Genomic DNA, 14,973 nt, shown 5'->3' with positions numbered 1-14,973 from the left:
CCTTTATCTCTTTCTTATCCAACCTTCCCTCTTCAATCCATGTCTTTGGGTGCACTTGATTCTCTTTACCTTGCCTGTCACTGCCAAACTTCTCCTTCCTCTGGTCCTCCCCTCATCCATCACTCCTTCCCCTTTCACAGTAGTCTGAACAGCGTTAACAGTAGTGACTCCAGGGGATCCAGTGGCTCTCACTCTCATTCTCCTTCCTCCTCTTCTTCCTCCTCTTCTTCACACCACCTCTTCCACCACCATCACCCCTGCCATCGATACCGTAGCTCCACACTACCCCAGCAGGCCCCAGCCCGGCTCTCTAGCATCTCGTCCCATGACTCGGGCTTCATTTCTTCATCCCACGACCAATACACATCGTCCAAATCTTCCCCGCCCATGGCTGCTGAGACAAAGGTAAGAAAAGCCCTCCACTACACTTAACAATAATAGGTATGTACACATGGTTGAGACAAGACTATAAAACCATATAAACTCTATGATTTATAAGTTATTGTAGTCAGAGACAGAGAGAAACCCTCAAACCATCAATCCACACAAGTCTTTTCTCGCACAGCTCCCCAGCCACTATGAGAGGCTGTTAGCTGGCAGCCGTAAGTGTATGTGATCATGGTAAAGTCATTTCAATGCTATTATTATTATGACATAAATGCTCAGGAAATTAGTCTGCCTTCATTCTAGCCCAGGGCAAAACCGGTCAGCCCCATCCTGCTATTAAAGAGTCGACCACTGTGGCAGACTGTGGTTTGGCTTGAGCATACTGTGTGTTGTATTTTCATTAAATGTATCACAGTAAAATGACATGTCACAGTGTCAACAGCATATTTTACAGAAACTAAGATTATGTCTCTGTCAGCGTGTCTAATCCTGACAGTTTTATCCAACCTTCTAACACAAGGTTTCAGATCATATTTACTGTGATAGTCCATGGGATTATCAGCGTGGGTCTTGTGGTTTGAGATCAACCATGAGAAGCGGCTGCACTAGCTGACATTTTGGTAGAACTCCAGCAACCAGAGTTCCCCATGTCCAAAACACATTGGTATAGTTATACTCCAAGATTTTATGATGCAGTGAAGGTGGTTTGGCAAGTCCATACCTGACCCATTTACAGTACCGTCCTAGGAATCAGCCCTGTTGTTGCCTCATTCTTGGTCTAGTAACAGTAGGTGATAGTCAAAAGAGAACAGTCTTATGGCTAAACAGGGCTTACAGGGGTTCATTCTTGAACGAAGGGTTAAAAAGGCCAGGCCATGGCTTACACTTAATGTGGATCTCTTTAAGATCCATCTATTTTCAAAACCCACTTCTATGGATGGTGATGTTCTGTTGCCCAACTTCTAATCCCCTTCTGGAGGGCAGCATGCAAAACTGTTATTTCCCTGAGTAAGTATCATATTATTAATGTTAATAAAATAACCAGGGTTTATAGATTCCTTTTTAAATGTCATGCGTCATACATGTTGACTTTGTGAGGATACTTTCTAAAAAAGAGGAACTTTGCCTGTGCTTCCCTTAATCAAACTTCAACATTGCTGATGTCCATGCAAGTAATGCTGGTATGACTCCCAGTGCACTCCTTTGCCACAGCCTCTATAAACACTTGGCTGTACTCCTCACTAACTGCTGAGAACTGTGGAAAAGTTCCCTGTGCTCTCTAACAAACTGCCTCTATCTGTTTACCTGCTGACATGTCTGGCTTGGCAATTCTTCCCTTCTGTCTATCTCAATTCTACCCCCCCCCCCCTCTCTCCCTCTGGTTTCATCCCACTGCCTGCTTGTTGCTGCCCTCGCTGTCCCAGCCTTGTCCCAGTTCCAGGTCCTCTGAGGTATCAGAGACTGGGCAGCTCCACAGTGACTGCAGCTCCCCCTCTCCTCTAGCTGCTCCTTGTGCTCCTCAGCACACTACTGACAAGGTGAAACACACTCATCCACCAACAAACTTACCCCACCTTTCACATAAAGGTCTGTGATGTACCAGCAATACACCCACCGCAGCTTCCTCATACGCAACTTCAAACTGTGCTTTACATGGCATCGACCTTTCTTTATCACAGTAACGTTAAAGAAACCTCCAAACTCCCTGGCATGTGCATCAGTTCCTCTAGTTTTCATTCAGTTCAACATTTTTTCTGTGTGGATGTGATCAATATGAATTCCTTATTATTTTTGTGTTCCTTTGATGATGTTGCCCATCTTTTCAATTATTTACCCCATTGTGTGTTTGTTTTATTTTCGCCGGTGTCTGTTATCATCCCTCCTCCCACTGACGTGCACGCATCCAGTTGTCCAATGGTTTTGACCACTACAGTCCAGCCATTTCCCCCTACATGCATAGCAACGGGGGGAGTTTGGGCTCAGGGTCAGACACCGCCTTTCCCTTCTTCCCTCCTTCCTCCTCATCCTACACCGCCTCGTCCTGCCCCACTCGTTCATGGTCACGTCCTGCCTCAGCCTTGCTGCCAGACCAATCTCACAACTGCTCGTTGGGCTCCCCCATGGTGCCTTCATCACGAGTCCCCAGCTGGAAGGTTTGTTCATCCCCTCGGTCTCAATGATCACCTTATTCCCGTTCTCTTTGTTAAACGGTTTGTTCAACATGCAAGCCTTGTTCATTGTTTACTGTTGTTGTTGTTGCTGTTGTTGTTCACCAGTTTGCTTGTTATATACTTTCAATCTGCAGCTGAAAATAAGGCGGGAAAGCACATCAGAGAAAAGAATTAACAATCAACACTGACGTGTCTTTCTTTTAAAGGACTGGGCTAAGCCAGGCCCTTATGACCAGCCCATGGTCAACACACTGAGGAGGAAGAAAGACAAGGGGACCCCAGCTGTAGTGGACTGTAATGGTAGTGTGAGTAATGATGGCAGACCATCCTCAAGCCCAGCCTCAATGCCGACCTCAGCACCAGCGTCGGCTGCACTACAAACATCAGCATCAGTGGAGGAGAAGAACAGAACTGTTGGTGTGCCTTTTAAGGTCTGTTTTACTCTCCGTCTCATACAAACACAGCCTGCATTCATTAAGCCAATCAACCATTTTTTGGCAATTGTGTCTACTTTTGTGTTGTGTGCCTTCATTTAGCTATTTCCTTTTACTTTGTATCGTATCCTTTCTATCCTCCATTTAGACTTGAATGAAGATTTTGGAAGTTTTAAGTGTGTTGTTGCCTTTAGTATATGGTCTATGGTCTAATTGTTTGCGTATTTATGTTGTTAGGTGCAGAGAAGCTCCATATGATTTCAGACATATTTTTTGTCTCTGTGCCTGAAAAATTAGAAAATTTGCTGCAGCAGGTGGCAAATTGCTACAAAATCAAAATTGTTCAGTGAGTGTTAATTCTGCAAATACTGGACAAAGCACACTAACATAAGTCAGTTTACATTTAATGCCATCTGTTTAGTTTAAGTTTCAGGCGACCTCAGATTCAACTTCTAGTCGATGTTTTTGCAATCATGGCATTTAGACCACATGATTGAGCCTCCTACCACTAATGTTCCCATTTACTGACTTACATTATCAGTACCTGATGTTTCTAATGACTTTAATGAATTGTGTCTGGCTGTATACCAAATGTTTTTTTTCATTGGGTGATTGCTCCAGGCTGGTGATATTGAGGCCCATGAGGAACTGGCTCTGGCCTTATCCAGAGGTCTGGAGCTGGACACCCAGAGGTCCAGTAGAGACTCCATCCAATGTTCCAGCGGCTACAGCACGCAGACCAACACACCCTGTTGCTCCGAAGACACAATTCCTTCGCAAGGTAGCACTTGAACATAACATAATGCAATGGTCGCCAATTTTCAATGAAGTACACTGCTCAACTCTTTGTCTTTTATCCTCTCTATTTTAAAATATACAATATATTATTGTGTCAGCTCATTCTTAACCTCTTTATTTGTTCTATCTAGTATCAGACTATGACTATTTCTCAATGGCCGGAGATCAGGAGCCTGAGCAGCAGCACTCTGACTTTGACAAGTCCTCCACCATCCCCAGAAACAGTGACATCAGTCAGTCCTACCGACTCATGTTCCAGAGCAAACGGCCGGCCTCCACAGCCGGCCTGCCCAGCACACAGACTCCCTACCATGGACAGGGAGCCTACCCTGCAGGGCCCTATCCCCCCACACCTATCCACACTGGGGCTTATCCACCTACCCCTACAGGTACCGACGACATTGATATTTGTCACAATGGGATGCATACACTTAGATCCTTCCCTTTTTACTGTGTTGAAGTTGTATGTTTGTAAGGTATCATGTTGGTTTATGTCAGTAACTTCCTTTATAAATGTTACGTAAATGGAATACTTGATCAGAAGAATAGTTCTATTATACTGCTTTTTTATGTCCTTCAGTATTTCCTACTTCTTATTAATAAATCACAAAGGCTGCTGTATATACTGAGATGATTTTATTTTTGGCTTAAATTGCCATTTGTGTTCTACCATTGCAGGCTCAAGTTCAGGTCAGGGATGTTATTCTGGATCCAGCTCCCATAATGCCCCTGGGTCCTATTCTACAGGCCACGGTCCAGTTATTGTTACCCCTGGGGTTGCCACAATCCGCCGCACTCCTTCAAAACCTTCTGCCCGCCGGTCTGGCTCAGTTGTCGGCACAGGCCCAATTCCTATTCGTACGCCTGTCATCCCGGTAAAAATCCCTACGGTGCCCAATATGTCTGGAGCAGTTAATGGGAGCAGGGGTGCAGAGGAGATGGTTAGAGGAAGAGGAGAAGAAAGCCCAGATTCTCCAACAGGAGGGGAGGATGCTGGCACGCTGCCTGTGATGTCCTGGAGTGGTCAGGCTACAACCAATCCTCCCACTGTACCCCTGCTTAACCAGCAGCACCTTCACTGTGATATAGGGCAGGAAGGAGGCGCAGAGGAGGCGGGAGAAGAGTTAGAAGGCAACATGCTGGTGGCCATCCGCAAGGGGGTTAAGCTCAAAAGAACCCTCACCAACGACCGCTCCGCACCACGCATAGCATGATGACATGACACATGTGACGACATGTGAGCTCATGTCACAGAAGTGAGGCTCTCCCTTCATTGTGTTTGTAAATAAGGTCAAAGGCTTTAGAAAAAAATGTCGCTGAAAGTAATGAGATGTACAGAATCAAAAGGCGCCTTATGCTAGTATGAGAAATGAAGGACACCATGTAGCGTTTCTCATTCTGTACATGTTCACCTGTGAGAATCCCTCACCGCAGAAGCCATCTATAATGATTCAATGTAGAAAATATAAAGACATGCTATTGTTCAGTTTCAAATTTTCTGATTTGGCTTACGATGCCTCAGAAACAATGTAAAGCCAGGTTTGTTGAAATATTGGTTTGGACCTAAAGTGGATCACAGGACCACATGAAGTAGATGCTTGTGTAAGTTGAGTAACTAACAAGCCTTTACAGGTACAAGGATACGACCTAAGAAATTAGGTCCTCGGATAAAGGTTTTTGGCCTAAGTACTAAAATGTTTTTGTAAATCCGAGCCAACAGCTGTGTAATGACATTGTAAACATGAGGATATTTTTCTTGATAAATAACAAAAGAAGAAAAGAGTAGCATTACACCACAGTTGGTTTATCTGGTGGTATTCTTGAAGCAGAGTGTTGGACAAGGACAATGTGCCTGCCTCTTCTCAGTGTAAAAAGACAACAATTATAAAATGTGTATATTAGTATAGTGTGTGTAAACTCTTATTATATTGGTAGTGCATTGTACCAGCGTGGGACACGTGAGCATTCTAACTGCCTAGTGACTTGGCAGAAGGAGCACAATAGCCAATGCAAGTACTTCACAGCATCAAGTGCAATATGCAGTCGCACTAGAAAGCAATGGCTTCACTGGTCGACTTTCCGTTGCACCATTTGGCATCTTCTGAATTGCTAACCGCTTACTTGGAGGGACCCCCTGATGGCTGCAGGAAGGTGCTATGTTTTCAATGCTGTCATCCCCTCACAGTTCAAATACTTAAATATGTGAGGTGTCCACCTAGTCAACACGGGCTGGGCTATGACTAATACAGAGAGCTCCTCAAAAAGCAAATGAACTGGCTTTGTTTTGCATCCGGAGTTTCATCCAAGTCCAAGTTGGAGACAACAATGTGACTAAAGTGTCACACGGCTGATGCTGTGACATTAACAGACACTACAAGTTACGCCCTGTTTTAGTTGTTAGTAGTTACATGATTTGTAAATAATTTTGCACGTCTCTGTTGCTGAGGAGTGTGTTGGTGCTTCTCGCTCTCTGTATTTCCTTTTTCCTTCCTTATGTGCCACAATCACAAAGTTTCACATCTTCAATATAATTTATAATAATCCTCAAATACCATTACCTGTGGATGTGAATTGGTTTTATTTTTTATAATTTTTTCCCAGTCTGAATTCATCATTTAATCTGCAATATCTACATGCTGACCTTTGTAGAACTCCTCAGTGGTTTGTGTTTATATCAATTATATATTAGCCCCTTCTTTTTTGTAGCATTTTTTAGCCTTACTGCAACCTGCTGTGCATCCATTGCGCATAACGCTACTAATAAATGTCAAAGTACAGATGTGCCATGTCAAAACTCAACGTTAAATCAAATTTATATATATTATTAAACATCTTTTAGAAGTTATTGAAGACATTGATCTTTTAAGTATTATTAACTGTGACTGGTAAGGCCACCATCCTGGTCTAGTTGTTCTGTCTGGTTGCTGTTATATTGAACTCTGTTGTCTTCTTTGAGAAGCATGTAGCATGCATGCTCATGTCCTTTATGATTAATTAGGCTTTTACATCTGTCATCTCCAATTCTGTTTTTTTTTTGTTTTGTTGTTTTTTTAATTTTTTGCAATAGTAATTAAGGTGACAAGTCCAGTACGTACATACTTTATTGCCCTAAAAATTACATAAATTCATTGTATAGTTTCAGAAATATGTCACCATAGGTGCAATTTAAAATGCTCCGTTTATATCTGGACAATAAGATGTTTTGGAGCTATAAGACTGCAGCGTTTTAAGACTATAGGCTGAAACTGATAGCATCCCTGAGTCATAGTCTGTAATTTAATTTACATTTCTGTTCAAGCACTGTGAGGCCATAGCTATTACAAGATGTATGAAACTGTAAGTGTTATTTAGCTATACAGGTTAGTCCAAGAACTCACACATTTTAATTTATTTGATTCTATTCTCAGTCTTTTTTCTTTCTCAACCTATTTTGATACGTATATAAAATAGAGTAATATAGTTGTTTCCTCTATCCATGCATGTACCATCTGATGATGTGTTGTTTCATCAGTGAAACGTTCATGACCGTCCTGCTACGATTCATTCAAGTCCCATATTTCACACATGTATAGTTGCACTGCATTTTAATAATGGCATAAATGCTGGCTGGTTTAGAAGTGAACAAAGGCTACAACACAGTGTGTTCCTCTGACTTCCAGGGACCACTAGAAGTCAGCAGAAGTTTTGGTTTTACAATGAAGCTTCATCAAGAATGCTTTCATCAGTATTATGGGTTCAGATTTTGGGAAAAATTGTGTTTAAAAGAGCCGAGTGCAGTTCAGTTAAGACCGTGCAGACAGTCAGAATGGGTTTGCCTGAGTCATCATCACGGCCACATGCAAACTTTGATTGAACTATTCCCTGGGGGTGATTCAAATTTGAGCATTTGTACCCCAGTCATTGACAACTGAATACAGGTCAAATGTTATTGAACAATATATTTTCATATTCGGGTCGAACAAATGGCACGCTGCCCACAATGTCTAGCCTTTTCTAGCCTAATCGGACCTGACTTTTCCAAAGACATTTTAGTGGGAGAATTTAGTTTTTTCAGTTTTTTTTAAACAAGATTCTTATAAATGTTATGTAATAGGAAGGTACAATACAAAGAATGAATGCAAAAAAGCAAATATATTATCTCTGTGCCTGAATTAAACCCATAGTGTGAACAGAGGTTATGGACCACAAACCCCTTTCATACAAAAAAATTCCCTGTACTGTTTGATTTCAGCAGAACAAAAATAATATTACTGCTTAGATGTTTCTTAAAACCCAGCATTCAGTTCTTATAATTGCTGATGATGTTTATTCTTTGTTTTGTTGTTTTTTTGGCCATCAACCTGTCTAAAACCTATATTATCAACCTGTAATTTCCATATATAAATTGCTAGCATAAATATATATTATATCAGAGTTGCCAAATGCCGGTATATCCTATGAATAAGACGTTTCTAGTTTGTGAGGGTTTGAAAGTACAGTTGAACCTGGTTTCTAGTTTAGTTTTTAGCACCGAGGAGAGTTGACCTCTCTGTCTGTCCCTGTACAGTTCAACATGCTACGATGCAGTTTGTTTCAGGAAGTAAAGGGTTGTTATTTTTGTGTAATGACAGCTTTAGCAATATAATAAAAATATAAATTTTGATTTGGCTCACTGACTTCTTGAACGTGTTGTTGCTGTATCAACAGGTTTAAACACCACCTCCCTCATACTTTATTTGTTTCATTTTTACATTCCTTTGCTGAACTTTTAGGTAAATGGATGACAAAACAATCTCACTTCAGTGTCACTTTATTAGCTGTTCTGGAGCTTTCTACCGTATTACACAGACCTCATCGGCCTTTGCATTGGTTCTGTTGCTATGGAAATGTACCTTCAAACTTTTGGACCCCCTCCAGGACTTCCCACCGATGTTGACCTAAAAGCTAAACTTTACAGTTAAGTCTTGACCTCAAAGCAGCAACTGAAAAACAATCCGGTAAATGTTTTTTTGCACATTGATCTCTTGTGTTTTAACTGCATGAGTTGTGTCCATTTTAAAGCATTTATACAAAACTGGCCATACTGTGGGATAGTGGGTGGGAAACGTCATGTACAGGTTCAGAGTAACTCAAGCATAACAGATTCAAGAGAATCTTCACTACCTTCGGTGAGGATGTAAACTGATGATGATGTGCTTAGATTAGTCCACCAGGGGGCGCTCTCTGAGCTTCTTTTAACACCCTAAACCTGATTTGCAGCTTCTGCTGGGGTAATGCATCACTCCTTCCATCCCTGTGAAAACTCTCCTAATCAATACATGTACAGCCAAAACAATGAATGTGCCACTTCCACACAGAGGGGCTTGAAATAAATCATGCATTACAAAGTTTTAGATTGGAAGGGTGCCTCCTACTTTTGCCTAAAGTAGGAGGATTCCTCCTCGACACAAATAACTTCCACATGGTGTCATACGTTCTTAGGGTGTGGACTATAATCTGTCTGAACAGCTCAAACGTACCCACGCATAATAGCAGAGGGAGGAATGAGCACACACCCAACAGACACACACTCCTTTTACTAAACCTGCAAGAAATAACCGCCTGTCTGTGACAAACACTTTTTTCATACAAGAGGCCTATATACTACTGTATCAAGATATTATTTTTCAATAACATTTCTATAAGACATATATAAGTCTATATACAGGACATAGTATTTTTTCGTTATGGTAGACGTAGCCTACTGTCGTAGCCTATAACATCGTCCCCATCCACTCAGCCTCTATCTATGTGCTGAATGAACGTAGGCTACGTCTGGCGACGTCGTCACAGTTACGCACGGAGGAAAGCAACGCTGCTATTGGAAAGTATTTTCGGGCTGCTGGCCGCTGACGTGCCCTCCATCCCATCCGCCTCCCATCATCCCGTCAACCAGAGGTTATACCAGCCGAGGTTACGCCCGCAAATATGTAATTTACGAATACTACAGCCAGTTCGGTGTTTGAGGTTGCATGCGGCTGTCTACAACATCTCGCTGCTTGTAAATAAGTCACGTGTGCGCCGGAGCAGCTTCTGTATTTTCAAGGTTTCTTCGGTTGTTGGACGGGACAGCTCGACTGAGGTGCGTCCGATAAGACAAGTTGTTCGTTGGATTTTTTGGTCAACTGTCGCGTATTTTCCTACTTTTTGTTTGACAAAAGGCGCGTAACATTGGCTTGAATTTTATGTTCTTAAAATAATGGCTTGCATTGTTATTGTCAGGTCCGTGTTGTGCCCTTAAATAACCCCAGATGCCTCCACACTGAGGATGGCATCATGCGACCGTTGCAGCGATTATTTGCAGCATTGTTCCTTTATAAAGCCGCATGTTATGTTTTAGAGGAGTGCAGGCTCAAAGTGGTAACCAAGGCCTGTTGTATGTCCTCTGCTGTTCTCCATCAGGTTCCCGGCGTATCGCTCTACCCCCATTCCTGCGATGCTGCCCTGCCTGCGGAGAGTCCTGCGGCCCGCCCTCTCTTTGAGAGCCGGGGCTGGGTTGGCCACAGCCGGACGCAACCACCAAACGCCCGCCCTAGCCCGGTTCGCCTCAGATCCTCCTCTCTCCATGCTGGTGCAGCGGTGTAACCTGGGCACACATCCGCTGAATGAGCTCGTGGAGCCCCTCGACTCTCCCCGGGGAGCCAAGGAGTTTATTTATACTCTGCATCCGTCTGAGCGTACCTGTCTGCTGCGAGAACTGCACAAGTTCGAGTCCATAGCCATAGCTCAAGGTAGGTGATGTGCTACAGTAGCCTACAGCTAAAAATATTGTCATAGTAAGTGCCACACAGCAGAAAAACCAAGAGGAATACAGTTTGGCCATCCTTTGGAAATTTTGAGCCATACAATGCATGAATAGTCTTTAATGTACAACATAGGACATCCTAGACTTTATCAGAAAAAGCTTCATTAAAATCATTTAGGCCTATAATCGATGATAATGGTATTTCATCATCAACTGCAGAATGTACTTCTTAGTTTTTTTAATCACCACTGAATACCACATATACTGGCAAGCGCTGTTGGGTTAGATATCAGGCATCAGTGTAATCGTAGCTGACATAAGCTACAGCATCAGGGAACAGGCTGTGATGGGATGGAGTAGCCTGCACTGTGGTTAACCGTAGTATAATGTCGGTAACATCACAGCTTTGATTTTAATCTCCTGATGCCTAATGGAAGTCTAAAAAAAAGTTGCAGTTGGAAGACTGATCAAAGCCTAGTTTTTCTAAAACATCACACCATAGTTCCACTGAGGGCAGCTTGACCCTGACCTCTGACCTCCCTGAGAGAAAAGAGAATCTATGGCCAGGGATAAGGCCTGCACGATTAATCGTTATAAAATCGCGGTCTCGATTCACCCTGTTCACAATAAAATATTTAAATAACCGATTTAACGAGCCGACTGCGTCACAAACGCTACTACTTTCTTCTGTGAGTTTTAAACATAGATTGTATAAAAGAGGTTTTAAAGTGCTCTCAAGCGCTGCAGTCCTCTCACCTTTTCTTCACTGAAAGCTCTTGTGGTGATAGGAAATGGGCTATAGGTACCAAAAAAAAATCTTTGTTTGGTGCTGCCAATTTGTTTTGTTTTGTCATGGTTCATCTGTGCAATAAATGTTACACTACGTGAAAAAAAATCATGGCAGAGAATTGCGATATCAATTTTAAACTAAAAAAGTCTTGATTCGTATTTTTCTGCAGGCCTAGCAGGGATCAGTTGAGTGTGTCACCATTAACTACTGTAACTCTTATTTCCACAAGAATCCCTCTCACAGTATTTCAGTAGGGAGTAGACTACAGTATCCCTCAGTACCTAAGCCTATAGTTGTGGCTTTCAGACACAGAGAAAAATAAGGAACTGGGTTGACCAATACAGAGACAGAAGAGAATAGAAGGATGGACTGAGAAAGAAAGGCGTGAGCGATTGCACTGAGCCCTCGAATTATGAATAAAAGCACTTTATTTTCACTTTATTCCTGGAACCTTGCACTGATGGTTTTCAGTGGAGTCTTTTTTTTTTTTTTACTGTTGTGTCTTATGATAAGCAAGTGATTTGTGGGACACCCTGCAGGGTATAGCTTCACATATCTCTGACCTCTGAAAATTTTAAGGCAGAATAATCCCTAATGTCTCTCAATTTCTCTTATTTGTGCTTAAATGCTCTTATGTTGTGTAGCCTACTCCCTGCTGGACTCTGTATGCCAGGCTCCTTTAAACCATGTAGTGTCAGACTGCTGAATGTTGAACCTACATGCATTGGTTGCTATGTCATGTGTGTACAGTTTCTTTGCAGTGTACAGTATGTGAGGCCCAGAATAACAATTCACAGCCCAAATCACAGCCCATACTGTAATGGTTAAAAGCTTGCCTACTGACATTGTGACTTGAAAAAAATCATGTTTGTTTAGTTTATAATTTAAGATTTCAGTTGTTCTGCTTCTTCCCTTTTTACCTCATCAAAAGATGTTTTGTTGAGGAGGAAAAACACAAACAAATGTTGCATCCTTTTTTTTCTGTGAGTGTCGTCATTTTCTCTATACGCTCCTGCAAAACCATAACTGGGAAGGGTAGCATTCTGCTTTCATCTACAGTATGGGGAATGGATAGTATTGATTCTTTACATGATTGATTGGGTCATAGCAGTCAGCCACCGCTGTTAATGTATGCTAAAACAGGCCAGTGATACCTCTGCTGTCTGCCAGCAGCTTAGATGGTTATAGAACTAATTTTGGCAGTGATGATAATGCAAAAAAATGGTGATAACAGAGATGGTAGTGATGGCTGTGAAGACAATGGCAATGATTGTTAAGCTTAACAGTGTCAGTTCACACCTTTTAGTTATAGGTATTGCCAAATAAGATTAGACCCTGTTCAAGTCCAACTAAATAGTTCCTCTCATTGCACAGATGATAATTACTTGTTTGAAAGGAAAAATAGACAGAAACTCAGTTGGAAATACCTCTCTTTTCCTCATTCCCACTCTGTATCCAGTCTCTGGAGAACTGGCAGAGAGAATTGTAGGAGGCTGGCCGTTTTGCCCGATTACGACATGTTCCAATATGATTCCCCATGCTGGGCGCTCCTAATAGTACACCATTATTTTTCTTTCCAATGTGGCTGATTGCATCCTGACTACATGCTGCCAGCCTTCCCTGTGCAATTTCAACACTGAGCAAACTGAGCTAAATCCCCCATGATCCTCATGGTGGAGGGTTTTATATCACACACTGGGGCTGCAAAAAACAAGGTGTCACACTCATTTTGGATCACTGTAGCATGTTCAAGTTGCGCTTAGTGACTATAAAACCATAATATTAAATATGTTAGACCATTTGAATCATTTGGGCAAAAATGCTTGCATGTTATTGTTGCTGAATATCAGAGAAGTGTGGCATGAATATGGAGAGATGATGTACTAGGTTGAACCACATTTAGAACCTCCATACCCTTGAAATGCACTAGAGGGCTATAAAAAGATTGACATCGCTGGCTTGATTCACAACTTCATATTTTTAACGATTCAAAAACCACCTCAACTTTGCAACCGAAGATGAGAGAATAATGTGGCTAGCTTACTGAGGTAACTGTACGCAGACGACCGCTACTTTCCTCTGCTCTCACCGATCGGGCCTACAGTACCTGGTTGGAGCATGCGGACATCCTCACCTTTGCGCTATAAAACCCTCAGGGATCTTCTTACCTGCTGTATGTGCAGGGCTGCAGAGTAGCTGAATCAGTAACTGCTGGACTGGTCGGCACACTCTCAATGACTTTCCGGCTGAGAGGTTGATTTTTTTTTATAGAGACTTATCAACACCCATCATCATTCTACCCAGAGGCTGTAGGACACCTGAGGAAAAGCCCTTATTTTCCTGACAAATATTACAGTATATGCAAGTTTCAGGGAATGGTGATGAAGCTGGAGTTCTGCCTGTGGGTGAAACTCGCTGACACATCGTACTGGGAAGTCCTCAGGATAATAGAGTCCACTGCATTATGTCCATGCAGGTTGTGGCCATATTTACCGAAATAATTCACCTTCATTCTGGATTGTGCTCTTAAATTTAAGTTACATGTTACGTTATAAGATGCTTGCCTGAACATTTAGTCAGTTTACTTATTTTTTAAGTTTCAAGTTATTTGAACACCCTGCAGACGAAGTGGAACATTAGCATTCTTTTTGAGTTGTATTTCTGGTCTTTTGGATTTCTTGCCTGATGTAAGTCCAATTTCCACTCTCCTTTTTAGATCTGTTTTTGGTCACCACCAACCCCTGAGGAAAACATCTGTCTGTTTAGCTGCTAAATGCTTTGATATGGTCACCAGCTAGTTGCTAACTGTGCTTGTCTGCCATCTGCTGCTGGCCAAGAAGCATAAAGTCTGTTGAGTTTTTGCTGAAAACAGCAAGCTGCTGGGAAATAGTTGCTCACCCAAAACAGTAGAGTCGTCGACTGTAAAATCCAAACACTGAGATGAAAGATTCTAAATCCCCCCGTAGAGCGGAGGAGAACTGCAGAGTCGGTAGAACATGTTCTGTTTGTAATAACAAACAACCCCTTTCATTTTTGGCCCATTGTTTATAGCATAGGGTGTGCTGTAAATGCAGTATTCTGAATACAACAAGGTTTTTTCAGAATTGAAAACTTCCCTTACCATTCTTTGGAAGTGGTGGTACACAGTCAGGGATCAACTTTACTGGGTCTTCTGTTATAATGTCGGACAGCTATCTTCTAGTCATGCCTCCATGTCATTTTTTTGTGGTGGCTAAAACTACTTCATTCTTCATTAAGCATGGAGCATGCATTTTATTTCAAGTCACTAATAATCACAACTGTAGTGACCAATGTTTTGGGTGAAACAGTAAAACGGATAAGGCAGACTGAGGGCAGATAAGTTGTTACCTGGTTTTGTTTCTTAGACTTTATGCTCCAGACAAATGTCTAGTGAGCATTTTAGGGGCACAGTGTTACGGCTAAGATACTCCAAAGGACTAGATGTTTGTTTGAGTAGAGAAAAGAGAAAAGGTTAGGAAAAAGCAAGTTGTAGTGAAGATCATACACAAGTACATTCACCTTTCCTCTTGTAGCAATAGAAATGTCCCGTTCTTAGAAAAAGAAGAGAGAAGTTTGAAGGAAGTAAAGTACTGTTAAGGGGGGGGGGGG

At 42.0% G+C, this 14,973-nt stretch overlaps 3 protein-coding genes across 10 annotated transcripts in view; all 3 read left to right on the top strand.

The window, feature by feature from the left end:
- LOC116690844 (protein MTSS 1) overlaps positions 1–8,432 on the top strand; it is a 60,562-nt gene extending 52,130 nt beyond the window's left edge. For 2 of the 8 annotated variants that reach the window (XM_032518039.1, XM_032518038.1), the window contains 7 exons: positions 276–405; positions 1,812–1,925; positions 2,295–2,540; positions 2,765–2,989; positions 3,614–3,773; positions 3,922–4,179; positions 4,469–8,432. In XM_032518039.1, the coding sequence (XP_032373930.1) occupies positions 276–405; positions 1,812–1,925; positions 2,295–2,540; positions 2,765–2,989; positions 3,614–3,773; positions 3,922–4,179; positions 4,469–5,004 (1,669 nt within the window). In that variant the 3' untranslated portion in view covers positions 5,005–8,432. Of the gene's footprint in view, positions 1–140; positions 406–1,811; positions 1,926–2,294; positions 2,541–2,764; positions 2,990–3,613; positions 3,774–3,921; positions 4,180–4,468 lie in introns of all 8 variants that reach the window. The other 6 variants (XM_032518036.1, XM_032518035.1, XM_032518042.1 and 3 more) reach the window with 4 other exon arrangements.
- Positions 1–14,973, top strand: part of mal2 (mal, T cell differentiation protein 2) — an 871,414-nt gene that overhangs the window by 60,797 nt on the left and 795,644 nt on the right. The gene's annotated exons all lie outside the window — the stretch shown is intronic.
- LOC116690854 (transmembrane protein 65) overlaps positions 9,613–14,973 on the top strand; it is a 31,429-nt gene continuing 26,068 nt past the window's right edge. Inside the window, exons 1-2 of the mRNA XM_032518057.1 lie at positions 9,613–9,890; positions 10,211–10,539. Of these exons, the coding sequence (XP_032373948.1) occupies positions 10,245–10,539 (295 nt within the window). The 5' untranslated portion in view covers positions 9,613–9,890; positions 10,211–10,244. The remainder of the gene's footprint in view (positions 9,891–10,210; positions 10,540–14,973) is intronic.

The sequence above is a fragment of the Etheostoma spectabile genome, chromosome 6, assembly GCF_008692095.1.
Source record: "Etheostoma spectabile isolate EspeVRDwgs_2016 chromosome 6, UIUC_Espe_1.0, whole genome shotgun sequence".
Classification (NCBI taxonomy): Eukaryota; Metazoa; Chordata; class Actinopteri; order Perciformes; family Percidae; genus Etheostoma; species Etheostoma spectabile.
This window is presented reverse-complemented; position numbering and strand designations above follow the sequence as displayed.